Source organism: Dryobates pubescens, chromosome 1 (assembly GCF_014839835.1).
Source record: "Dryobates pubescens isolate bDryPub1 chromosome 1, bDryPub1.pri, whole genome shotgun sequence".
Lineage (NCBI taxonomy): Eukaryota > Metazoa > Chordata > Aves > Piciformes > Picidae > Dryobates > Dryobates pubescens.
The window spans coordinates 17,284,146-17,310,509 of NC_071612.1; the positions used below are offsets into that span (position 1 = coordinate 17,284,146).

The 26,364-nt window shown below is 40.0% G+C and overlaps 1 protein-coding gene across 1 annotated transcript; it reads right to left on the reverse strand.

Moving 5' to 3' along the window:
- Positions 1–1,734: 1,734 nt before the first annotated feature.
- TRAPPC11 (trafficking protein particle complex subunit 11) lies at positions 1,735–26,168 on the reverse strand. The gene is made up of 30 exons (XM_054162047.1): positions 26,029–26,168; positions 25,648–25,871; positions 24,566–24,735; positions 24,357–24,427; positions 23,590–23,704; positions 22,799–22,898; positions 22,003–22,076; positions 21,679–21,775; positions 20,853–20,986; positions 20,310–20,457; positions 19,663–19,756; positions 18,284–18,363; positions 18,120–18,198; positions 17,967–18,021; positions 15,920–16,065; positions 15,212–15,273; positions 14,982–15,114; positions 14,258–14,388; positions 13,639–13,794; positions 12,972–13,159; positions 11,764–11,912; positions 10,036–10,157; positions 9,256–9,375; positions 8,851–8,916; positions 8,598–8,754; positions 6,976–7,084; positions 6,264–6,355; positions 5,196–5,329; positions 3,308–3,475; positions 1,735–1,923 (listed from the first exon to the last, which is right to left on the reverse strand). The coding sequence occupies exons 2-30, from the start codon at positions 25,849–25,851 to the stop codon at positions 1,882–1,884; spliced, it is 3,396 nt and encodes a 1,131-aa protein (XP_054018022.1). The 5' UTR covers positions 25,852–25,871; positions 26,029–26,168; the 3' UTR covers positions 1,735–1,881.
- Positions 26,169–26,364: the final 196 nt, after the last annotated feature.

Genomic DNA, 26,364 nt, shown 5'->3' on the forward strand with positions numbered 1-26,364 from the left:
ATTCACAACAGTCATTTACATAGCATAAAAGGTGTGCCTAGCACTTTACAGAACCTGAGACTAAAAAAAAACCCCAAAAATCCAAAAAACCTTCACTTTGTGGTGTTTGCAGCAAGATCACATAGACCAAGAAAAGATTCTCTCTGAAACACACACACACAACCAACCAAATTAACAAACCTGCCCAAAAAACCCCAAACAACAAACCAAATTAGGGCAAAGTGTTTGCAATGCTGTTATTTCTATATTACTTTAATACACTTCTTACTTTCACTACTCACCATTTTAAGTAGAAACCTATTTACACAGTTCACTTAAGATTTTAGCATCATTGCAACCATGAAGGTGTTTCATGTTCTCCCCTTTCTCAACAGACTGCAAATCACTGTTTTGCTGTCAGACTGTTTCGGGGGGGCAGGGGTAAGGCATCCCAGTTCTCCATTGAACCACTTGATCATGTCTTTTAAGAAGCCATAGGAGAGGTGCCAGAGTTGCTGTACCCTAAGTGGCTATTTAAGACTAAAACCTGAAAATTAAATAAGTTTTTCCACTCTTGAAAAAAAAGAGAGGTAAAATATCTATTCCATGACTGCCACTTAGCTCATATTTAAGCAAAGAATATGGAGGGTTTCATTTGTTCTTCCCTGCCTGGTTTGTCAGTCATCTTTTCCTTCTCCAGACACTGAAAAAGCTCTCGTAACTTGAACTGCACACCATGGGAAAGTTGCACATGCTCATGCATATTATTTCAGGACTACCAATTAGCCTACAGCCCTTTTCAGTGGAAAGGAATGTTTACATGCTCCTCTGATGCTGTTCTCTAAGTAACACAGCTATTATTTTGGACTTGAGTGCCATAAATGAATGTATCAGCCCACAAAACAGGCCAGAGTTATGAAACAACAGCTGTGAAAACAATGCAATTAAAGACATAGTTGCAGAAATACTCTGTTACAGGCTGTTTATTAGAACTTCACTTTGACAATAAATAAGGTATTTTCCAAGCAATCAGAATGTAGTTATTTAGAAAGTTAAACAACTGAAGTTTTCACAATGCATGGGTTTTTATATACACGATTTAGATGATATATATGATTTAGATTTTAAACACCAGTTTATCTGGAGCTGTACAACAGTAGGATGTCCTTTGGAAAAAAAAAATAATAATAAATCACACAGCAGGAGACTACCAACACACATCTTTAATCTGGAAGCTGTGCAGGCAGAGCAATCCCAAAACCCTGTCAGCTTCAGGTGGATAGTCCAACTGTTACAAACCGATCTCTCTATTCATTACTCAAATTCGGAGGTATGGCTTGCCCAGGAGAAACAGCGCCTCGTGGTTTTGACAAACCAGTAAGCTTCTCAAGCCCACCAGCACAATGTAACCACTTGTAGTTTACTGGGCTACTGCACACCCTTCAACACAAGTGGCACAACACCGAAACTTCTGTAAAGGATGGTAATTTTCAATGCTGTAATTCTCCAGTAAATACAAACTTGCACTTCAATTTACTGTTAATTATGAAAATGTCTTTCAGTTTTGGTCCAATGAATTAGCATTTCTTCACTTAAATACTCAAGACATTTAATATGCCTTAATAACACTTTCAAGGGTTTGACATTCAAAGCTGACTTCAAAAGAATGTTTCTGTTAAATAAAGTACCAAGTTTTCTCCATGTTTAGTCCTTAAAAGAAAGGCTGTGAGAGGCAAGAGTTGTTTTAAAAAAAAAACCCAACACATTAGTTCTGCTAAGAGTTGCGATTTAAAAATAACATTTAATTCTTATGGTTTGATTGAAGCCATGTTTCCAAAGTGAGTTTTACATGTTCTGTGCAACATTCTATTTTCCTTGAGTGCAAAGGTACAGGTCTCAAAGTTACGCAGCTGCAATCGAGTTATCTGCTTGACGACCTTGAGGCTTTAAGGAAAACCAAGACGAGAGAATTAAAACCAACACAAGAAACTCAAACCCACAGCCCACACATGTAAGAGTAAGGGTTTTAGGAAACATTGTGTTGATCAACGTGGCTCTACTAGACAAGTGCGACATTAACCATATCCTTACTTGTAATGGTTTCCAGTAGTAGCACAAACACAGAAGACACCCAACAAATTTCAGCTTGGCTCACAGAGTACTTGGCAGAGGCCTCAGCTCCTTAACTGCAGTCTTAAATGCCAAGAGCACCATATTCATTTGGAGAGTTGACCAGAGTTTTAAGTATTACCACAGCATAAAATGCTGATTGTTATCACTGCATAAAACAGGACTTAAACTGAGTTTCTTAGAGAAATGTTACGCACAGTCACTAGAGACAGGGCAGAACAAGGAGGGAGTTTTTAAGAAAAGGTCTCCTTATAGGAAGGGTTTGAGGTCCTGACAACTCCAAAGCAAACACTGAACTCTAAAGCCTCAGAGATTCTACAGGAGTGTTGAGAAACACCACGATTTTGAAGGAAAAAAAAAATATCTTCTATACTGATTTAGGAGGACGTCTTGACAACCAATCTGGAAGACCCATTGACTAGCAGCATATGCAAAAAATTCAGTTCTACCTCTCTCTTTTGGCCAAAACAAAACTGAAATAATGCCAGGCCTGTTTCCTGGAAACAGCATTACAGAGGTCTAAATGATCTACCTCAAGTCATATAAACAAACTCTTCAGGCTCCTCGCTTGCTGAGAGTCTGACTGAAAAGTAAAGACAATATTTTGAAGACAGCAGCAGTGGAACAAGAAAGCACTGTTTTGTGCAGCTGGATTTAAATGATTTTTGAAAAGTCAAAAGAAGGGTGTGACCTATATTTTATGACATGACTAAATTGTTTTCAGAGTTGTACTACTTAAAAAAAAAAAAATAATAATGCATCTTGAGTGATTCACTTGAGAGGATTTGGTTTTGGAAGTTACCTAGGGAGGTGCCCGTTTCTGAACCTAGTCATATGGGTTAATCACACACTTCTTTCTCCAGAAGTGCTGCAAATTACGGTATGAGTTTTAACTCACTCCATTGTACCTAAAACACAGACAACTTTAAAACTGATTTTATAAGACATGGAATAACAGGAACAGACTATGCACATTCAGCCAGTCTGTCTAAATGTCACCAAATGCATGTTGCACAGATTTCGGCTGGTAACACCAATGCACAACCCAAGAGTTTTCAAAGCAAATACCTGTGTTACCAGCTGGCCCTTTTATTCTGCTTAGAAACTCTCGGCTTTGAACAAAGCTGGGTGGTAGTTCCCAAAAAGTGAGCAGCCCCATAGGCATCCTTTCTACACAGGGCACTTCTCAGTGTCTTACCTTCACAAAAATGTGTGTTGGTATGAACCGTCTGAGCAATTGATTAGTGAAGTTTGGGAATCGCAGCAAGTTCACATGAAGAGATGGTAACTGCTGATACCCAGCCATCAGAGGATAGAAGTTATACAACATTTCCTGCTGTGTGCCAGGAAGGATTCTTAATCGGATCTTAAGAGAGAAAAGGAAAAAAAACAACAAACATAGATAAGTTCTGTGACCAACAGCAGTCACAGAATCACGAGTGGTACGGGTTGGAAGGGACATCTAGAGATTATTGCATCTAACCGCCCTGCCAAAGCAACATCACCGAGGGCAGGCTACACAGGAACAAACACCTGTTTACTTCTTATTTATACACTGTCTACCTTCTGAAGTTGGAAAAAGTTTGCCTGTTCTAGTTAACCTTACTTCTACACTGAAATACCACATTAATCAGAAACATGACAAATGTCTCTTAGTCAGGCTTCCATTTAGAATACATAGAATAAACCAGGTTGGAAGAGACCTTCAAGATCATCGCGTCCAACCCATCAACCAATCCAACACCACCTAAACAACTAACCCACGGCACCAAGCACCCCATCAAGTCTCCTCCTGAACACCTCCAATGATGGCGACTCCACCACCTCCCCAGGCAGCCCATTCCAATGGGCAATCACTCTTTCTGTATAGAACTTTTTCCTAACATCCAGCCTGAACCTCCCCTGGCGCAGCCTGAGACTGTGTCCTCTTGTTCTGGTACTGGCCGCCTGGGAGAAGAGACCAACATCCGTCTGTCTACAACCTCCCTTCAGGTAGTTGTAGAGAGTAATAAGGTCACCCCTGAGTCTCCTCTTCTCCAGGCTAAGCAACCCCAGCTCCCCAGCCTCTCCTCGTAGGGCTTATGTTCCAAACCCCTCACCAACTTCGTTGCTCTTCTCTGGACTCGTTCCAGCAAGTCAACCTCCTTCCTAAACTGAGGGGCCCAGAACTGGACACAGTACTCGAAGTGTGGCCTAACCAGTGCAGTGTACAGGGGCAGAATGACCTCCCTGCTCCTGCTGGCCACACTGTTCCTGATGCAGGCCAGGATGCCATTGGCCCTCTTAGCTGCCTGGGCACACTGCTGGCTCATGTTCAGTCTACTGTCGACCAGCACCCCCAGGTCCCTCTCTGCCTGGCTGTTCTCCAGCCACTCTGACCCCAGCCTGTAGCTCTGCATGGGGTTGCTGTGGCCAATGTGCAGAACCCGGCACTTGGATGTGTTAAATCTCATGCCGTTGGACTCTGCCCATCTGCCCAGCCTGTCGAGGTCCCTCTGCAGAGCCTCTCTACCCTCCAGCAGATCAACTCCTGCCCCCAGCTTGGTGTCATCTGCAAATTTACTGATGATGGACTCGATGCCCTCATCCAGATCATCAATAAAGATGTTAAAGAGCATGGGGCCCAGTACTGATCCCTGGGGCACACCACTAGTGACTGGCCGCCAGCTGGATGTGGCACCATTCACCACCACTCTCTGGGCTCAGCCTCCAGCCAGTTCCTAACCCATCGCAGTGTGCTCCCATCCAAGCCATGGGCTGACAGCTTGGCCAGGAGTCTGCTATGGGGAACGGTGTCAAAGGCCTTGCTGAGGTCCAGGTAGACTACATCCACAGGCCTCCCCACATCCACCAGGCAGTCACCTGATCATAGAAGGAGATCAGATTGGTCAGGCAGGACCTGCCCTTCCTAAACCCATCCTTCTTTAAATGGAGTCAGCACCCATGAGTTCTTCCAGACAATTCACCATACTCTAAACATCTAAACCCAGCGAGTTTAACCTCTCTGCACATCAGTCTAAGTCTAATTAATGTATTTTTCACTACCAGATAATTTAGTAGGATGTGCAGATGTGACAGTTTTGTACCTGCTTAAGGCCAGAGAACATGAAAGCATCACTGGGTTCCACTGACACTTCCACATCCTGGACTAAGTTGGTCTTATTTTGCAGATGATATCTGACAGGTAGGGATTCTCGGACTCGACCAAATGATGGCAGATCTTTGGAAAGAACATAAGTTATCTCAAAGACAAACATTAATTTTAATGTCCTATATATTAAAAAAAAAAGTCTATCACAAAGAGCAGTGAAAAGTTTGGGGAAAACCAAACCAAACCAAACCAAACTCAAACAACAAAACAAGTAGGCATGTAAGGAATTTCTGAAAAGATTCTTCATCAAAAGAATAACTCCATTACAACTTTCCAGTAACATTTCTTCACACCTACTTACAAAGCTCCCAATACTAATGCTGTCCAGGAATGCTAAACAGGAAGTCACCTTGGTTGCTAATGGTTATTTTCAGCTTATTAAAACCTTATCAGATACTGTCAGGAAACTCTTAAAAATATATACTAGAAAAGGATGGTGGAAGAACTGCAGCACAAATGAAACCAAACTAAGAAAAAGCATAGGAATTTTGTGTGCTCAGTGAGCAGCTGCAACTCCATTCTGGTGCAGGTGAAGTGCTAGACGAGAAGCAGTTCACCTGGCCACAAGCAGCTCCAAATCTCCAGGCTGTTTTTTTCCTGGGACAGAGCCAGGGAGTGGGTGGATGGAACAATGCTTGCCATAGGCATCTAGAAAAACCTACTGGAAAAGCAGCATCAGCAGAGGTAACTCTGGCTTCTGTGCTACCACGTAACACAGGTCAATACATTAGTAGCTTTTAAGAGAATTCATTTGTGTAACTATGGTCCAGCTTTTCCTTTGAATTGCAGAGGGGAGATAGGGGCAAGGCTTCAGGCAGTCTAAGTGATGACAGAGTTTCTTTCACTAGCCAGCACCAATTTGCTGATTTTTACTACAGTAAATACAAACTCTGGATGCTATGAAACTTCAGCAATCCTAAAAAAACCCAACCAAACAAAAAAACCCACCAACAAACAAACAAAAAATCTAATTCAGACATATGTGTTGCCAAATGAGTATTACCTGCATTAACATGGAGGGGAATGCTCTCTACAATCACATGTGGTAGAGTGATGACTGTACTAACAACAGGTACACTTTCCACAGCTGAACTTCTGCAGGAAAAAGTCAAATGCAGACCATGTTGAAAGTTATACAACACAAAGTATCAGGTGAGTACACAAAAAGAACATCATTTATAGGTGATTAAACTAAAATTATGGTAATTTTAGTGGTGGAAAGGAAAACCCCAAATCCTTACTCTACAGTATTTGAGGTGAGGAAAAAAAGCACCACAGCATGGAGATAAAATAGCAAAAAAAGGAAGTAAGAACACCAAACAGCTCTAAATAAAAACCAAAGTAGAAGAAGAAAGATATAGTTCAATATTTGCCTTTGACAGCTTCTCAAGTGAAGCATTTGATGACTGGTGAAAACTGAGTGGAAGGTGACAAAATAGCTTTGTAATTGACTTAAGATCTTACAAAGACGACTTCATGGAATGTTAAAATCCTAACCATCTAGTATTTAACCCTTAAGTGATATATGCATTTATTGAAAAGTCTCTCAAGCTAAGCAGTAGTAAGATCTGAAGTCCAGCCAGTGCTTACTGCAGGAAGATCCAAAACCCCAAAATACCATCCCAAACACTAAAACCCCCTGAAACTCAACTCACCATTACCCCTATAACCAAACCAACTTACTTCCTCCCCTCATCCAAGCCAAGAATATTTACCTCTTCCAGGAAATGACATAAGATCCAGTTGCCACTCCACTAACATTAGTAACTGAAGGACATCGAAGACAAAAGCACTCACTGGCACTCTCACCTGTCTGTAAAACAACTATCAGCAAGATTTTGTTTAAAATAAACACAGCATCACTATTGCAGAAGCCATCAAGTCTAAAAACACAATGACATAAACAAGTGTTCAGCCAGAAAGGCCTTTGAAGTGCTTTGCAACCTATACCTACACTACATATAAATTCAGCAAAGATTACGAAGTATGTAAAAGGGTGACATACACAAGTACGACAGTTTACTTTTTGAACATCATTATGAGGTCATCAAAAATTTAGTATCCATGCAAAAAAAAAAGGCAAAATAACACAGCTTCAAATTCTACACTTCTCTACAGCAAATTCCATAACATCAACATAAGATAGCTCTCAAATTCTAAAGCATTTCTCTTCTCCCACCCAAATGCATGAGAGGGGAGGGAAGGAGCTCAAGAAAAATCTAATGGCTTCGAGTTTCCACTTTCCCCCTTCCCTCACACTTGAAGGAAACTAAAAACTACCTTTAAATTAAAAGAGTAATAAGAAAACAGGTGTTTCAGGCATTCAAAAATCATAATCAATCTTTATTAAGTCTTACAAGTTCAAAATAAAACATAAGAAAATCAACCAAAAGGTGGACAGCTGAATAGCTGGTACCTGAGGAGCTTTGTACCTCCTGACAGTTAGCTCTTTGGGAGCAGCAACCAGAAGCTGTGAAGCACAAGGTGCCAGAGATAAAAATTAAATCTCCTAGTCTGAAGACTAAAGAACCCAGGAAATAATGGCTCTATGCCAGGTAACCCTTCAGTCTACAGAGGAACCAGAGTCTTGCAAGTCCTTGATCACATGGGTGGGTAGTTAACCCACAATCATGCAGCAATCCAGACCACCTCACTTCATTCCAAGTTTGGCTAGAACACACAAGCTTTCACAGCTGACTCAAATGAAAGCAGGTGTCTGGAAGATTTTGGTCTACTGACAAGTACTCAATTTATTTGACTTTAAAGCTAACACAGTGCAGTTTTAAAGGTTGTGAACTGTAACATTTTTTTCTTTTGACACATATTTAAGCAAAGTCACTAACATCATTTAGTATAATAAAATTAAAATGAGGCTTACTTGAACTGTTCTCTATAGCCTGCCCTGTCTAGCTTCACAGTTTCATGACTGTAATTGTGGATAACTTCAGTCTTTGGATGCCACCTCTATCACGTGATAATGTTTGCATTCCAGAAAGTACATGTAGCCCATAAACACTGGAAATATTGAGTATCTTTTCATAAGGGTATTTAGGCTGCATATCAGAAGTACTTTCAGATTCTTTCCCTTCTATCTGTTCTACATAGAATTTTTACTACCATCTGTCATTCAAGTGTGTTTACTTGATCCAGTGAAGTAGCTCTACATTTTCAAGTGTACTGCTGTCTAAGTTTATTTTGTCAAACAACTACAGCATATCACAACTTTCTCCTATTTAGGGTTTCATAAGCAAATGCTGTTTAAAATACACCCCTTTCTTACTCCCAACTTATGCAAAAGGTATCCTGCTGATAGAAAGCATGATCTAAGAAAACTTACCATTCTCCACATAAGATTCCAATTGATCTACTGCAGTCATGGAAGCTGACAACTCTAGCTGGCTTGTTACAATAGTAAGAGGCCAAGGAGAGGCACTCAGGATGTCTGTCATCAGCAAAAAAGGTATATCTGCAAACACTCTGTCCAAGTGCTCCAGCTGTCAAGACAGAGACAAGTTCTGGTTATTTCTAACTAAACAGAGTGTGACCATTGAAAGTGATTTCAAAATACCAACAACTTTTCAAACACATACCTTTGTGGAGACAAATTTGACAGCAACATCAAAAGGAAATACTGTTTCGATGGTTACAGTTTCATCCTGTATAGGTAAGAAAAGAGATGGGAAGAAATGGGAGGGGGGAAGTTATGTTCAGGTTCAGACCTGGCTATTGATGTTAAAGGTTATTAGTGTAGTTACAGAATTAAAGGTACAGAATGTACCTTTAAGATATTTGAAAATAAATAGAGAACATTTTTCTTCTGACTATACTTATGAAATTACTCACCCTCAACTGGGCTACCATACTGCTCATTTACCATTTTTTCTTATCTACTACAAAGCCTTTTAAAAGACTTGAAATTAACAGCATTTAGATCAAGAACATTTCCTGCATTTCATTAAATCATCTCCAGAAACCAGGGCATTTTTATATCCTACCCTGTGACACTTGCAGAGGATTTCTTTCCCTTCAACGATAGTGTTGATTAGGTAAGAAACATAAACCAGAAACATTCTTGCACCAACTGTTCCACAACGAATATAGATTGTTTTTTCCAGCTGCAAAATAAAACAGACAGTGAGCCAAGCTATACCTAAATTACAGCCTAGAGCTGCCCAAAACTTTTTGATCATCTTACTTGGCCCAAAAGGTCACGAGTAGAATAGGTATGATTTTGATCATAAAGAACCTCCTACAATGCATTATCTTACTCATGCAGTGAATTATTTTAATGAGAGTTATTACTTCTTCAGTTGTTTCACTAATTATTCTCATCTGTTACTTACCAATACAAAAGAACCCTTACTGTGTAATATGAAATACTCAACTTCCCATTTTCTAGTGACAATTTCAGTTTGGTGCACCATCTACGTATCTGATCATCTACCATGTTGTCTCACACTTGATGACTATTATTTGCACTGCCTATTAGGCAGTAGATTTTAGTTAATAGTTGAGATTAGCCTCGTTGTTTTATTTCTTATCTCCCTGTTGTATCATGAATCCAAGAATGCACCTTATTCGCATATTTAGTTCAAAAGGGGATCCAGCTAAAGAAATACTGAACTAGAAGTAAACAGTAGATAAAATAGGTCTTAAATATTTCATTTATCAGTTGATGTATCTGAAAGTAAACATAGGTCCTTCTAAGAGATTCTTTCATCTGTTGATTGCCATTTTCTTAAGCGTGATACAGAAAGAATGTTTTAAGCCTTCACCTTTTCCCCTGGCTGCAAGTCTCCTACAGGGATGTCAGGAAGCAGTGCAGGAAAGGAGTCATCACACACATCTGTCGCATGAAGAGTCACCTGAGTTTTCTGAGTCAGGTTGGCATCTTGCCCTAAGATTAAAAACAGTCTTCAGTTCCACTCAGACTTTCATCACTGAAGCATGAAAGCAGTGAGATATTAATGTAAGACATTAATCACAAAAAGCAGTGCATGAGGAATTAACATTGTTCATTTGATGGAACCTTTTGAAAGTACCAGCAGAGGGCGGATTTGACAACATCTTAATTTAAGTTGTAGGGCTCACGTGCTGCAAGGTTTGTTTTTCTCCAACTAGTTAGGCCAGAAACAAACAAATAAATCAACTCTCAAAAATCACTACCATACACAAAACATGACATGATTATGTGCTCCAAGTTTTCCTTGGTACTCTATGTGAAGGAAAAAAGAAAGTTTAACTGTTCTGCGATTCCTCTGTTTTCAAAAGCATGGCTTAATGATTTAAAAAAAAAAAAAGTAAAATAGTTCTTCTGTATTTATGTTGGGAATACATAAAAACAAATGTATGGATGTTAAATGACACCATACTTCAGCCAGAGGTTGATTAGAATAATGGCAATTACCCTACAATCATGTAGGGTAATTTTCAAAGCAAAAAGGAGGCCACATCTTGCCAAAGAGTTGCAACTGTGGAAAATATATCACCAGCCTTATAAATGAAACGTCAACCTTCAATTGTTCTTTCAAGGTGATCAATAATCTCACACTGACCTTACCTATGTTAAGTCAAGATCAAGCAGGGAAAATAAAATTAGAAATCAAGGCCAACTATTAAACACTGCTTTAGGGGCCGAGACCAAATGAAAGACTTTAAAGAACACTCCACTGACTTTAATGAATCATACAACTGCATAGGCAATGTGGTTCTATTTCAGAGTGCACAGCACATATTGCACCCTATATGCTAGTAGCTTAAAAATATTTCTGTCTTTTAGTGTAACTGCCACAAATAGATGCACAAAGTGTAGCATTTGGACTTCACACATTGCAAACTGTCAGCAGGAACTACATGCGGCTAAGTAGGACTTAGACGTACAATATTTGCATTTTTCTCTTTTTATTCAAAGGAATATAGGGTCTGTGGTGACAGGTTGGACTTGATGATCTTTGAGGTCTCTTCCAACCTTGGTGGTTCTGTGATCCTGTGAATACTTTCTCACTCCTTCACTGCTCCCCAAAATTCAAGCTGTTTGAAAACCAAACTACATTGTCCATGATAGGGATAAAAAGTTGGGGGAGAGTGTGGGAGAACACTCAAAGACTATACTTTAAAACATTTATCTAGCACTGTCCAATGCTTTCATCTCAGGAAGAAAAAGACTTAGCTCTTGGGAAAAGAAAAGTTTAGTTATGAGCAACTAAGTAAAAAGCTAGGATGGAATACAAAATTCCCATGTTTTCTTTCCAACTTGTAAAGACTTGTCCTTTGAAAATACCCATGGAAACAGCATTAAAAGCTGTGGTTAGGATAACCATAACTGAATGAGTCTGTTAGTTCTTGTTCTTACCACTAGTAGTATCTCATCATTCACAACTTCCACTGTGGTTTAGCTCTTAATTCTCGCAGGAGAGCCATTTACTGTATATTTCTCTGCACTGCAGCTAGAACAATGCGTCAATTAGTACACTTTGGGATTAAAAGAAAGAAACTCCAAATACCTGGCTTTAAACCAGCTGTAAGCTTAACATCTTTGGCCACTGTCTCCTCATGTGACTGGACTGTCACAACCAAACAATACATTTCATTAGTCAGGGCAGGAGGTTCATGATGGAGTTGAACAGAAATATTTGGCACTCTAGAAATAATCCTTGAAAAGAAAAGACTCAGTTATTGTATGCTTTTTAAATAACAAGGTTTCAAGTCTAAAGGCGATTAAACCAGCCTATTGTTCAAGAGAGTTCGGAAAATAAGCGGCCTCCAACTAGGAGATGAGAGATTCCTGAAAAGCAACATCATGGGAACAACTCTTGGAATCCCAGTTACAAGCATTAATGGTTCAGATGTTCTGCCAGAAAGAAAAAAAAGCATCCCCACCAGCACACTCAGATTTCTTCTGAGTACAAATAAATCAGTGGTACCCTATTTATTAATAATTATTTTCCAGCACAGTTTTTTAGGGATTCTTTGTTTGCATAATGGCTTTTTTACAAGAACAATAATGCTTCCTCATTTGCACAAATATCTGGGAAAAATCTGACCAGAAAAGTTAGGAGAAGGGGAGAACTAATATATAATTCACATGTTCAGAGATCTGTGCAAGCTTTTTCTGTACTTCTAGCTACGTGGGCCCTCAAAAGTCCTAAAGAGTCATGCAAAGACATGTTAAAAAGACCGTATTAAAGAAGTCTCCACAGGTCTTTCTTTTAGTCAAGATGATGAGGACTTCACAGGAGATTCACAATGATACATAGTATCAGTCAGGGTTGGAAGGGACCACAAGGATCATCTAGTTCCAACCCCCCTGCCATGGGCAGGGACACCCCACACTAGATCAGGCTGGCCAAAGCCTCATCCAGCCTGGTCTTAAATACCTCATGACATGACAACATGACACACATGACAACTGCATTAATCCAGCATGGAGCTGAAAGCCTCCAGCTAGATCAGAAGAGCACGCATCGCAGTGGATGGCTAACCTGAATCCACTGTTGTCCCAAGAGATAGGGGAAGGACTATAGATATTCACTGGAACATTGAGCTTCAGAAGGAACAATCTCAGAGACAAATTCTGCACTAACATGGTGCTGTGTTGTTAGAAATTCAGACAGTATGTTTTTTATATCCCCATGATGGGAAACCATGGATATTTTATATACACATATATGTGTATATATATACACACACACACACTCAGGATTTTACTCACATAGTGCTTGCCTGAATAGCCAAACTGTCCCAGTGCACTTCATTATCTGGAAGTTTAGGTCTTCGCCTGAAGGAGCGTGCTGCCTGCAATGCTTCTTGAGATGAAGCAGCATCTCCACCTCCTCCACGCCAGTTCAGAATCACGCATCGGCCAGACTCACTTCCCAGGATCAGATCCACAGAGGTGATCTGAGAGACACAAATGTAAATATAAATCTGTCTATAGATCACCTGCTGTTAAGAGTAAAGTTTTCCAACATACACAAGCACAATAAAGATGTGTATGTCCAAAAAGCTTCTGCCAGCTTTGCAGACAGCTCACCACTCCAGGACTTCAATTCATGAAAAGGTGGTGGGAAAATTACCTGTGCTCATGTGTGTGTAGTTTCCTATTGTCCTGTAAGTGCTGTACCACCCTTCCCATCAGCATATATTTTTTTAATATAACTTATTGTATATATGAAAACAAAAAAAAACCCAAACCCTCCCAAAATGCCTTGAAATAATACTTAAGCTTTTATGACAATTTTTCCTCTTGTTTTTTGGTACTTAGTTTCGAGAATTAAAACATTAGGAATTGCAGTGCCATTAGTTAATGGCTGCCAGATTAGAAACAGCTGAAGTTTTTCAAGCACCAGCAAAAGAAGCTGTAAAATGAAATGACAAACCTCGATCTTCTTCCCTACATCTTCAGTTTTTGCAACAAATTTGAAAGTGAACTTTCTTGTTTTGCCAGGGACTAAGCACATTGTCCCTTGTGACGACTGCTCTAGAATATCACTCTTTTGATAGGCTTCTTCCACCACACAATACTGGTTGTAATCCTACAGTGGAAAAGTGGGGGGGGAAAAAGTTGATAAATCTGGATTTAAGACATCTTTAGAGAATAACAGCAGCACTGCAAATATTAGTGCTCCGTATTACTGGATCCAACTATATGGGTTCTTGCTACTTTTCATACTCTTGAGATTAGACTTAGCAAATAATTGCACAAGATATCCATTATACTAATATAACAATGCAAGAACACGGAGAGAAATAAAATCCTTCTGAAACTTTAGAGAGCTTCATAGAAAAACAAAGCCATGATAGATGAAATAATCAAACTACACATGGAATTTTTTCCACAGTACCAATGTCATTGTTAAGAGTGATGGATAATGCAAAAAACAAGAAGCACCTCTTCAACTTAGTATTAGCATACTTTTTTGAGAAGAACTTTATGTTTAAAACCAGTCTTACAATGAGCTTCTATCACTAAGTCAGAGATAGGTAGAACCTAGTTACCTGATTATTGAAACTGATGCAAAGCTTAGAAAATCTGATAGGATGTGGACAATCAGCTCTCAAGTGCACATCAAACTGCACAGGGACATCAACATGAAAGCTCGGAGCAAGGAATCTTGCTTTGCACTGCACTGGAATTAAAACAAAGCAAACAAAAGAAATAAGAAGCAGCAGGTGCTAAGCACAAACTACAGTACTAAATTCCAGGAGCACATACTTAAAATAATTGTGATGAAGACTGTTCTGTGTATACTCTTAAAACTTCTGTTTGTATCTTAAGTGGAAAAAAAAATAGGCTACTGACACTTTACATAAAGCCACTTCTCAGTATTTGGCCAAAACCTTTGCATAGAGGAGTGAGAAACGTGCAGCAGAAAAAAAATCCTGTACATTTAGATACACTTCTTTATAGGTAAGCTCACTCATGCCCCCTCTCTATGGGGAGTATTTGCACACATGGTGCCCCCTTTTCTCAGAACCCTACTTTAAAGCACACTGGAGTGGAGTCTTTCAAAAAACAAAGGATTCTTATTTAGTAATCCAGATCAGGGATAAGATATCACTGGCTTCTCTCATGATTTCTTACCTCTCAGATTCAGTGCTGAAATAAGAGTTTTGCTGCTGCTGGCTTTAATACACAATTTGTATTTTTCCCTAATTCATTATTTTCAAGATACAACTTCATGGAAACTTATAATCTATGTAAATTTGCTTGCTTTCTTACCAAATGGTATAAAATCTTGGACTTCTATTGTGAAAACATTACTGCCTGCCAAGGAAACACGGTCAGCCCATAGTTTTTGTGATGCTTTCACAGCAGCAGCATCGCAATCGGGTTCAGGATCAGGGCTTTCATTCTGTATGCAGACAGAGGATTGCAAACAACAATAAAGGGTTACCAGACACTGACCATTATTGAGATTTAAAAAGAGCAACAGGACTTTTGCCACTTACCATTAGAACTTTTATTAAATTTTTTTCTATTTGAGACTTCTGATCTTCTTTAAGAGTAGATGCTGGCAAACAGAAAAAAAAAACCAAAGATGACAAGACAGAAACAAGGCCTCTTGCCTTTTCTTTTTTTTTTTCCCCTTGCACAATGTGAAAACATTTTCCTTTGAGATTGTGTATTTCAAAAACCCCACATTCTAGAAGGAAAAAATAATAATCTTACATCCATCTTCTAGCAATGAAGGATACATTAGAAGTTTTCAGAACTTTTACCATTTTAAGCATCTCCTCTTACTTCCATTAGAACATGGCAAAACCATCTTTTTGGCTAGTCAAGCATTCATAATTTATTGGAGGAAAACTCCCAAGAGAATAAAGCAGGTGCATGTTATTTATGCTTAAAACCAGAAGACACAGTAGAAAAGTCTGAAGCATGCAAAGATGTGAGCTCAGAAAAAATTAGGAACAACTACTAGAGAAGGCAAAAGAAAAAAAAAGGGTGAATGAAAATAATCATTCTGCTTGACTACAATATGGTTTATAAAACAAGAGCAAGAAAAGTTCAGCTTCCAGCATACAACAGAAGGTAGTAAAAATTCAGCACAGGTATACAGTTGTTTTGCAGTAAAATCATTTGAAGTGCTGCAAGATTTCCAGACACATGCACCTTAATTTTTCTGTATTGGATGCACTTATTTCTTAAAAGAATACCTCTGCCCAGTAGCTCTAAGGAGTATGTTATATAATCTCTTAGCTGGGCCATTAGGTACGAACACTTGAGAGCTGTTGTCAATATGGAAGTGAGAAGGGTCCACCATCCCTCACTGCGGTATTCACACATAACATAATCCAAGAGCCTGCAACACAGTAAAATCATGAGGAAAAACAAGTTACAGACACCAATATTTTCAGAACTTTGGTATCATTAATACAAAATTCACCTCCATTAATACAAATGCTAGATTGAAGACAAACTTGCTGTTTACACATACAATGGTTTACTGAAAAGAGCATTAAATCATTGTAAAAAAAATATTTACCTCATGGATCTTCTGTTTCAGGCTACAACAATTTTCACATGAGAACAACAGGAAAACTCACCTGTATGTAGATAAAGGACTAGCAAAACAGCAACTAGACAGAAGAGTCTTAGTCCAGCATTGCACTAAAAATATGCTGTACTACTGAACAAGTAGAGAGTTTTAAGAAAAACAAACCAAAACTCCAGAATAAAGTCTCCTTCCAAGCTGAAGATTTTTCATGTTCCTTAAGCTGAGATGTTTCTCTTCCTTCCTACCTCCTATCCCCTGCTCCCTTCAAGGGTGTCCAAGAATATAAACACCACATGCATCAATCTTTGGATTGATTTGGGTTTGGAACATAAGCCCTACGAGGAGAGGCTGAGGGAGCTGGGGTTGCTTAGCCTGGAGAAGAGGAGACTCAGGGGTGACCTATTACTCTCTACAACTACCTGAAGGGAGGTTGTGGACAGACGGATGTTGGTCTCTTCTCCCAGGCAACCAGTACCAGAACAAGAGGACACAGTCTCAGGCTGCACCAGGGAAGGTTTAGGCTGGATGTTAGAAAAAAGTTCTATACAGAAAGAGTGATTGCACATTGGAATGGGCTGCCTGGGGAGGTGGTGGAGTCGCCATCACTGGAGGTTTTCAGGAGAAGACTTGATGGGGTGCTTGGTGCCATGGGTTAGTTGTTTGGGCGGTGTTGGATTGGTTGATGGGTTGGACGCGATGATCTTGAAGGTCTCTTCCAACCTGGTTTATTCTATGTAGTCTATGTATTCTATGTAATCTGTATCAGGCAGAACTCTGCACCATAACACAGTTTTAATAGAGTAACATTTGCTCCTAGTGGTAAGGCAGAAAAGTACTTTGTTTCATTGTTTGGTTGGCAGGTTTGTTTTCTTTTTAAACAGAAACAACCAATCAAACCTAAAACCACCAACTTTGTTCAACCACTCAAGAGTTCTGGCCTACTTCAGACTACCTAAACAAACAGGAAATGCTTGTTTGTACAAAATTAGGCCTGATGCAAATTGATCTGCTTATCTTAATCTGTTTTCACCTCCACATAGCTTCCTATTAGCTAGTAAAAGTAAACACATCTGTCCTACTTCAAACATAGTCCCTTTACAACATGGGATCTTTGAAACCTAAGTAAAACATTATGAGACTTCTACTTAATATGACCTTGACTGTTTCCCCTTAAAAATACCAAGTTAAGCAACCAAGCATAAGACATCTTTCAAAACAGGTGTTAGCTGCACCTCAGCACTAAGCTTTCCTAACTCTGCACTCATTCATAGTAGAAAACTATACCAATAATTAATTTTGCTAATTCCCTGGTATATAAACAAATTAAACTCAGCAACATTTCCATATATTTTTAGTTTTGTAACTACAAAGCCTGTAATTAAATGTAAATATAGTTACATCTGTAATAAAAATATAGTCTGTCAAAGAGAGACAGCACTCAGTGATTTAGAAATGTTTGCCCAATAAGGCAAAGCCCCACAACAGCTTACCACAGAAAGTTTGTCTACTTCAATAGCTGATTCATTGTATCTGCTTTGCTTTCTTTAATAGAAGTGGAGTTCATGGATTCTAAAGTTTGTGCTTCCATCAAATCCAGGTACAAACAGTCCCTTAGATGAGCTTCCAATGTTATTCCATAGCAATAAGGTATGGGGTCTTAGTGATACAAACAGCACGTAAAAGAAGCAAACATGGATGGTACTCACTTCAAGGCTTTGGCATAATCTTGAGCATAGTAATATTCTTCTCCCATTTGAACCACTGGGAAAAAAAGAAATGATGTTTCAGATGACTATAAAAAGTCTTTGCAAAATTAATTTTAAAAAAAAAAAAAAAGGTAACTGTTTATCTGTACTCACTCAAATGACTTTTCATTCTTGGACATTTGTATTTCTTGAACTGTGCAACAGCATTACTCAGCAAAGTGATAATCAGCTCCTGACAGACAAAACCATTGCTGAGATCATTACATATGCAAAAGGGAGGATTAAAAAACTGGAGGGTTTTACAGAACAAAACTTACCGAGTGCAGGACATTTTTCTCTTTCAATTGTAGGGATAAAATCCCCATCTTCTCCTTTTCAGGATCAGAAAGATCAAAGCCTGCATGAGACAATGAGAAATCCATGAAACAGGAACTTTGTCTCAGAAGGGAACTATTTCTGTGGTAACCTATACGCAATGCAAGCTCCAACTCAAGCATACTTAAACTTTTAAACATTCTTTCGCCCAGGAGATGGATATACTGCTTTAAGAAGTCATCCACCTGTTCCAGAAGGGATATTTGGGAAGAAATATCTTGCCTTTGTTTAAACAAAGAAGTTATCTGAAGCTACCCAAAAATAGCAAACTACAGGAAAAGAACCCAGTCTTTAGACTGTATCTATTAACATTTAAAATGTGTCTCTTGAGGCAAATTTGTAGCCTTTCTTCTATCTGATCTCAAGTAAGGATTCAAGCTCATGATTCTCTAGCAGCAGAGAATGTCAAAATATGAAGACCTGTATTATAGGAACAAAAACCCCTCCTGAATTTACTAACAGGTAAATTTCTCTTAATCTTAAATGGTTTAACCTTGACAGTAGATTTTAAACTAATTTTATAACAGTAACATATGAAGATTGAAAAGAAAAAACAAAACAAAAAAACAGTACTGTATTTACAGTAAATTAAAGCTCTTTTAAGAGGGCAATAATAAAGTGATAAAGCCCAAAGGATATGCTGAGAATAAAGAACAGCAGACTAAAGGGAGATGGAGAAATTGAAGTATAATCACAGTCAACAATAAAGATCTCAGAACCACATGTGTATTCATAAATAGCTCACAGCTGTACATTCAAAGTTTGAATTTCTCAGAAAGCATCCTCCTTAACATGAAAACCACAAATTCCAGCCCTGGATTATGTAAATACAGTCATTACAGCCTCTCTTTTTAGAAAAAAAGCTTTCATGAGTTCTTGTCTATAGCTGACAAGATACAATATGGATGGCAGGATGAATTTGTAACAGTTGCTTTCAGGAGCAGATTACTTTTGCAGTGTCCAGTTCTGCAACCTCTCTTCCCAGCAGTGCATTTCACTGCAGTCAATGATTACAGGTAGCTTCAGAAGCAATAGAAACAGAAGAGCAGCAGAGCTCCAGCACATCCTCTGTAACTTTGCTGAAGACCTGATTCTGCATAAATCTTTTTTTCTGTCTCCTTTTTTTCATTTTTTATAGAGATCAAACACTTCCTGCACTTCCAGGTGATGCCTGTTCAAATTGTACCACCAACTAACAAGAGAGCAAGGTCTGTACCATTGGAAAAGGGATTACATGCTGATGCCCACTAAGTCAGCTGGCAGGATCAGCAGCTGAAGAGGTTTGTCCAAACTCAATAGATACAAGCCCCCAGAAACATACTTAGTATTCCCTGCCGCCATGGTCTTTGCCCATAGAAGTCAAGCACTCCAGTTTGCGTTTCCAGAGGATCAGGATTGGGATATACCACAGAGGACTGCAAATTCAGCAGATACAGTCAATAAAAAAAGGGTTCACAATTCACTTTAAAGCATTAAAAATGATTTGATGCTCCAAAACAAATGCACACAGAAAGAAATTTACTTTGAAACATATATCACCTTTCCAGGTACCTGTACAAAAACTGTACTTGGGTCTGACATCCTGTTTCATTCACTGTTGTGTCTCAAATACTACTAAAGAATAATTGGGTAATTTTTTTTTTTTAAACTAGCTGCTAACAAGATAATCCAAGAACAACACATATACAGCACCAATAGGAAGAAAGACACTAAAAATAATTGGGATGTCATCTGGAGAGTAGCTACATACGTCAGCATGTATGTTCAATTGACTGCAGAGGTTGGTTTTCCACGCAACTCCTTCTACCAGCCAAGTGTCAAAATCCAACACCCCCACCCACCTAAAACAACAGCCACCACCACCACCCCCCACCCCAAACACACACTTTATATATACTAATGCTCTAATTTCCTCTGCTTCATTTACTACCTGCTCACTCACAAAGCATTTTGTCTCTCTCAACTTACATCATGGTTACAAAGCATACTTGCTAGCTGTTTCCGTTCCTGTGCATAATAGGCTGCCTGCTGGTAATAGAAACCTGGATTCTGAGTTTGAATCGCTGTCAATCCCAGCTTAATTGCTTCATCAAACAAGTCACCAAAAGCCTGAAATCTATTAAAAAAAATAAAATTAAAATAAAAAAAAAATCACAACCAAGATTATGTACAGAACAGCAATGTGAAGTGAAAGGTACACTTCAACTGAAAATTCTAGTTGAGGTCTCTTCCAACCTTAGTGATACTGAATACAAGGTAAATGATTATTTCCCTGAAGTTCTGCATCTGAGTTCTACAGCTGCATTTTTTTGTCATACCCTGTTCACTCCTACAGAAAAGTGGTCAATAATCAGAGCAAACCAGAAAACTGGGTACAGTTTTCACAGTGTAGCACATCTCTTTCTTAGAAAAAGAGCTCAGAATCTGTATCTAGCCTAGACAAGTAGAACAGTGAATTTCACAAGGTTATACAAGAACTAAACCAGATACACTACTAAGCAAAAACCATACTGTTTAGACATCCAGGCAGCATGCTCAAAAGCCAGTTCTGCACTTCCTATTTTTTTCTTGCACAAGTCAATATGTTTCCTGAACTGAGCAATTGCATCCAGTGGAGTATTATGCTGGAAGCAGAGGCGACAGATCTAGAAGAAAACAAAATAAGAGGAATAACTGTGCTGGCTGCTATGGAGGAGCTTTAACCAACCAACCGACCGACCAATTTTACTTATTTCTTGATGAGCTCAAATAGCACAGAAACCAGAGGGAGAAAACCAGATGTAAACAATGATGGAGGTACTGCACTTGAAACCATGTAGTCCTCTATTTCATCTAGCATTATTTTTCTTCCCCTTCTACCCCAAGACACCAATGGAAGAGTACATAACTCACAGCCAAATTCAAGATGGCACTGCAGAGCCAACTGGAAGACCATTATCTTCGAAGTCTGCAGTCTGACAATGGATAGTTTTGGTTTACCTAAAAGCCCCCAAAATACCACAAGTGTGTGGTCTGATTGCTAAAGAGCTACTTTCCTCCTCCTAACAAGCAGGAACTGTACTACAATCGGCTTGAGCTTTGCAAGACGACAAAAATATTGAAGGAACAAGCAACTCTTAGTTCATTCCCACTGCACAGACTAAGAGCTAAAGAATGAACTCCAGTCCTTCAAGATATTCCCAAACTTCAGCTAAGGATCTTTCTTCTGTATGGAATTCAGGTCTTTGCAAGTCTGAGCATAATTGTATTCCACTGACACCTGTTGCTAATCCCTTTCCTTAAGCAACATTATTCTGTTAAAGTAAAGGTTGTCAAAGATTAGAAGTGCACTTGTTACCTTATAGTTTATAAATCCTGCCATGGTCTTGATTTCCAGTATGTTTGTCTCATGAGCCCTCAATTCATGCACAAGATTATAGGCAGTTCTGTAGTTTCTAAGCAGGAATACTTAAGTTAGTGTTAAATCATGCAAGATTGTAAAATTTAAGGACAGGATTGTCAACAACAGGAAAAAAGTCCTCCAATCAGTGTGTTCTTCCCAATAAAGAACTCACCTCTTACACATTTAAACTGTTTTGTATACAGGAAAATATTTATCATAGTCTATGGCTTAGCAGTAATTTGGGGTAGAGAAGGTGGGGGGAGATTACACAAGCCTTACTTGAGAGCATTCTGTGTATCCTGTTTCAGCTCACTGAAGAATGCTATTTTGAACTGGTGTCTAACAAACAAAAGCTGCAAAACACAACCAGTGTACATCACTCACAAACATCTGAACATGCCTGTTACCTACAAAACAGACAGCTGATCATCTAATACAGCAGCTGACTTGAAAAACTGACTATGCAACTGTTTCCTAACAATTCTCTCTGCCACTGTGACGCAGCAGTGACGCTTTCACAGATTGCATCTACTCCCTGGAACAGAAGAGAGGCTTTTTGACACCCCAAAAATCTCTGTACCAACAGTACTAACTACTGGTTTGGAGCTTAACACTTGGATCCCAGTTTCCAAGAGAGGGAAGATAGTAATGGCAACAGAACGTTGTTTGCTTGAGCACATATTTAACAATTTGATAAGCAAAAGTTACAAGCTGCACTTGATTTGGCTTTTTAAGTTCTAAATGTCTAAGAAAGCACTTCCCACAACTTGTTAAGACACTACATTCAAATAGGTTAAACCATACAGGTAATTAGTAATTTTGTTTTAATTGGATAACTTCATTTTGGGGCTGCAGCTCTTCCTCTAACAAAAGATGCAAGAAAGACAAATAAACCTAAGATCAAAACCCATCAAAAGCAGAAAATAAAATCAGATTTGCTTTCTATACTCAGAGAAGGCATCTTAAGTTGGAAGAGGAGGGATAAAAACATTTAAGCACCCAAGAAGCCTTACTTTCGTGTTTTAACATGCAATGTAACTTGCACAGTGTTTAAAAAAAATTAGGGCAACATTACCTGATGAGTGGTTTTGTTCAAGAACTCCTTATGAGATTTAACTCTTCGTATTTCTGTATAATAGTAAGTCTGTGCATGCTCATAGAAAGCATTTTCCAACCTGAAACAAAGTCACTAGTAAGTTCCACTAAGTTTCTCCCACATACTCTTCAGAATAAGCCACTTTTAATCATGTTTTCATTAGGGTTGGCAAAGTAGCTTGAGGTATTACTAAACTGTTCTGTAAGTTACTGCACAGAGTAAGAGTCTGCAGACAAAAGCCTTTCACAACATAGAACAAGTAGGTTCAAGACCTTTGTATGTTGAATTTTCATACAACAATCTCTAGCATTTAACACAAGGGGACACAGTCTCAAGCTGTGCCAGGGGAGGTTTAGACTCGAGGTGAGGAAAAAGTTCTTCACTGAGCGAGTCATTCGTCATTGGAATGGGCTGCCCAGGGAGGTGGTGGAGTCGCCGTCCCTGGAGGTGTTCAAGGGGAGACTGGATGTGGCACTTGGTGCCATGGTCTAGTTGTGAAGTCTGTTGGAACAGGTTGGACTTGATGATCCTTGGGGTCTCTTCCAACCTTAGTTACTGTGATACTGTGATAATCCCAGCGGGTAAGCCGTTCAGATTTTGCAAGGCAACAGAAAGCGGAGAGACTCCTCAGCTAAAGCAAGCAAATCTCCTGCTAACTCCTGTGCAAAGACCTTTTTCTGCCTTTGAGAGGAGCGTACCCCACACCTGCTGCCACATAGATCAACCGATCATCAGCACACAGAGCTAAACAGTGTTTTACAGTCACTTACCTTATAATGTAACCAACAAGATGATCAGTGTGTGGAAGTACAAAAAGGGACTTTCCGGAAAGATCACAAGCGTTACATAAAGCTGCTGCCCTCTCTGATGCAATAACATCTTCCCCTAATGAAGACAAGGAAAGCACAAGTCAGCAGTATGCAGTGCTGAAATGCCACACTGGCTCATAAAGCTTGACCAGTATAAAATTTGGGGAAAACAGATATAAATACATATAAAACTACGATTGCATTCTTCATTACTTATTTCATGGCACTATGCAGAAGACGCTGCAGAAACTTTCTAGAAGTGGCTTAGCTAGCAACAAGCTACAAGCATTACCTTTTTTTCAACTTGCTAGAGAATTAAATATCCTGTGTCTAGAGAATCAGAATGGCATCCAGAGACAAACATAGAAGCTAAAAGGCTTCTGTAGGTAGTAAACACCTTTTAAGTTCTCATTGCTTTCACAGCTTTTCTTCATCACAAGCACTGTTTAAAATGCAACATGCTTACAAGGAGACACATTATGTGTATTATGCTGGCAAATAATTTTTGATAGTGTATCAAAACACCAACTTGGACTTAAGAAGAAAAAATTAAGGGTAGAAGTGTCAAATGTTTAGGGTCAACTACCCTAAGCATTCTTTCCACTTGCACACCTTCCTGCAGCCACAATGTATTTTATGTTTGTAGGTGATAGCAGATTGAGAACTGCAAATAATGTGACAAATGACAGCTTAATCCATCAGGCCTTCTGTGCAGAGTTTTCTAGTACCTGGAGGTAACGGTGTTTTTTTCTGAATCAAAACCACAGCAACTTTTGTATTTCTTCCCTGTAAGCTTTGCCTAAAATAAAAATGAACAGGGCACAGCATTAAGGTTTCCCTTCTTATTTCTGAACAACCAGAACAAAATGAGATTTTAGTCTAGAAGCTTACCATTACCTTTGCAGTATGTTATGAACAAATTGAAAACAAACTCTACCTGACAATTTCAACTCGAGTAGCACATTCTGACTGTTTTTCTTTCCACTGTGGCTCATCCCAGTCTAGTTCATAGAACACCACCACGAGTGCTGGAACCAAATTCAGGTGTTTGTTCATCCAACCAGTCTTCAGGATTCCTTTTGGAATATACCATTCATAGGATGTCCTCTGAAAACATTGGGGATTATTTAAGTAAGCTACCAAATCCACTTATGGATATTTACAGCAGGAGAAAGGGAATTGCCTCTGTGTTCTTGTCACTTGAGAATACATTCATCTTTAACTCTCCTCCTCTCAAGTCTGGGTCTCCCATTGAGTGAGACATACCCTTCACTACCTGGCATCAGGGCCTGATGTCTGAGATATAAGCAAAGAACAGACTGCAGGTAGACTGGAGAGAACAGTCAAGTTTGGAATCATGTTTCACACACATTCATGAAAGATCAAGCTCAATTTAAAACTGAGCTCTCTAATGGAGCCACAAGAAATCTGCTTGGATTCTTATTCTTTTCCAGTATCACAGAATTATGTTATTTTGTAGGGGTTAAACCCATTGATATTGCTTTTTAATTGGCATTGCAAAGCAGAAAGTAGAAATAGCCTTTATGCAGCGTATCACTTAGTTTAGGCTTTATACTTTTTTCCAGAAGACTCATTTCAAATATCTTGAGTTTAAACATTGGGTTTCATTAAAGCTCCAATTTTACAAGTATACCTTAATGTTTAGCAAATGAACAGCAAACAGCTTAAATGTAAATCATACTGGCTTTCTCTGTTTCTGGCTTATGAGCTATGGCACAGCCGTTTCCTACGTTTCTCAGGGTTCAAGCTCACTGGCTTCCTCTCTCAACAGTGGAGGAAGAGACAGCAGAAGTCTGAGTGGTAAGGGGTGCCAGTGCTGCAAACCTGGCAGATCAGCCCAAACTTTGCTATGGCCCTTTACCCCCGGGAGCCACCAACTTCGGTACCCCCCACCCCAGGTCGGCCGCTTGGCTTCTGCTGCACGGGCAGGCGCTTGAACACTGCGAGTGGCCGGACCCGCCAGGACGGGGAGCAGCCGGGGCACACGCCGCTCGCTACCTTCGTCCTGCACTTGGGGTACTCGTGGTCGCCGGGGAGCACTTTGAAGGAGATGGGGACGCGGTCGGCCCGCCGGTTGGCGCAGAAGGCATCCCACACGGCCCGGTGCACGGCGTTGTACACCACGTCCAAGCCGGTGAGGGTGACAAAGGCCATAGGCCGGCAGCACAACTCCACCGGGAAGTCCCATTGCGTCGGGGTCATCTTGCTCCTGGGCAGGCGGCCTGCGAGGAGGCAGAAGACAGACACTCAGCAAGGCGCCTTTGCGGCCCAAGGCGGCCGCTCCTTCTCTGCCCGCCTCGGCAGAACCTCCCGGCTTCCCCGTCGAACACTGACACAGGACCGGGCCAGGCCCGTCCACCCCGGGGCGCCGGTAAGTACCGCGGGCTGGAGCTCAGCGCCGGGCAACGACAAGCGAGAGCAGACGCGAGTCACTGGCTGTGTCGCGGACAGGGCGAGAGAGAGCCGCCGCCTCAGGAAGCGAGCACCGGGCATCGGAAAGGCATCAGCAGCGACCAATCAGTGCCCCCACTCCACCACCGAGTCAGTCAGGAAGCGCCCGTATGCATACGTCACTGGCGAAGAAACCAGTTAGAAACCAGATGGAGAAGAGACGGGGCTAGAGAAGCCAACCAATAGAAAGACAGGATTGAGGTGACGACAGAAAGAGGAAACCAATAGCAGCGAGCGACCGGCTGACCCCGTGCTGCCCTCAGG

What these genes read in the sequence shown, in the direction of transcription:
- TRAPPC11 (XM_054162047.1), bottom strand. Translation starts at nt 25,851, where the DNA reads ATGACCCCGACGCAATGGGACTTCCCGGTGGAGTTGTGCTGCCGGCCT. An exon ending in TGAACAAAACCACTCATCAG is followed by an intron (nt 22,077 to 22,798) that starts GTAATGTTGCCC and finishes TGTGTTTTGCAG; the next exon opens with CTTTTGTTTGTTAGACACCA. An exon ending in CTTAGAGCTACTGGGCAGAG is followed by an intron (nt 15,274 to 15,919) that starts GTATTCTTTTAA and finishes TCTGTTTGCCAG; the next exon opens with CATCTACTCTTAAAGAAGAT.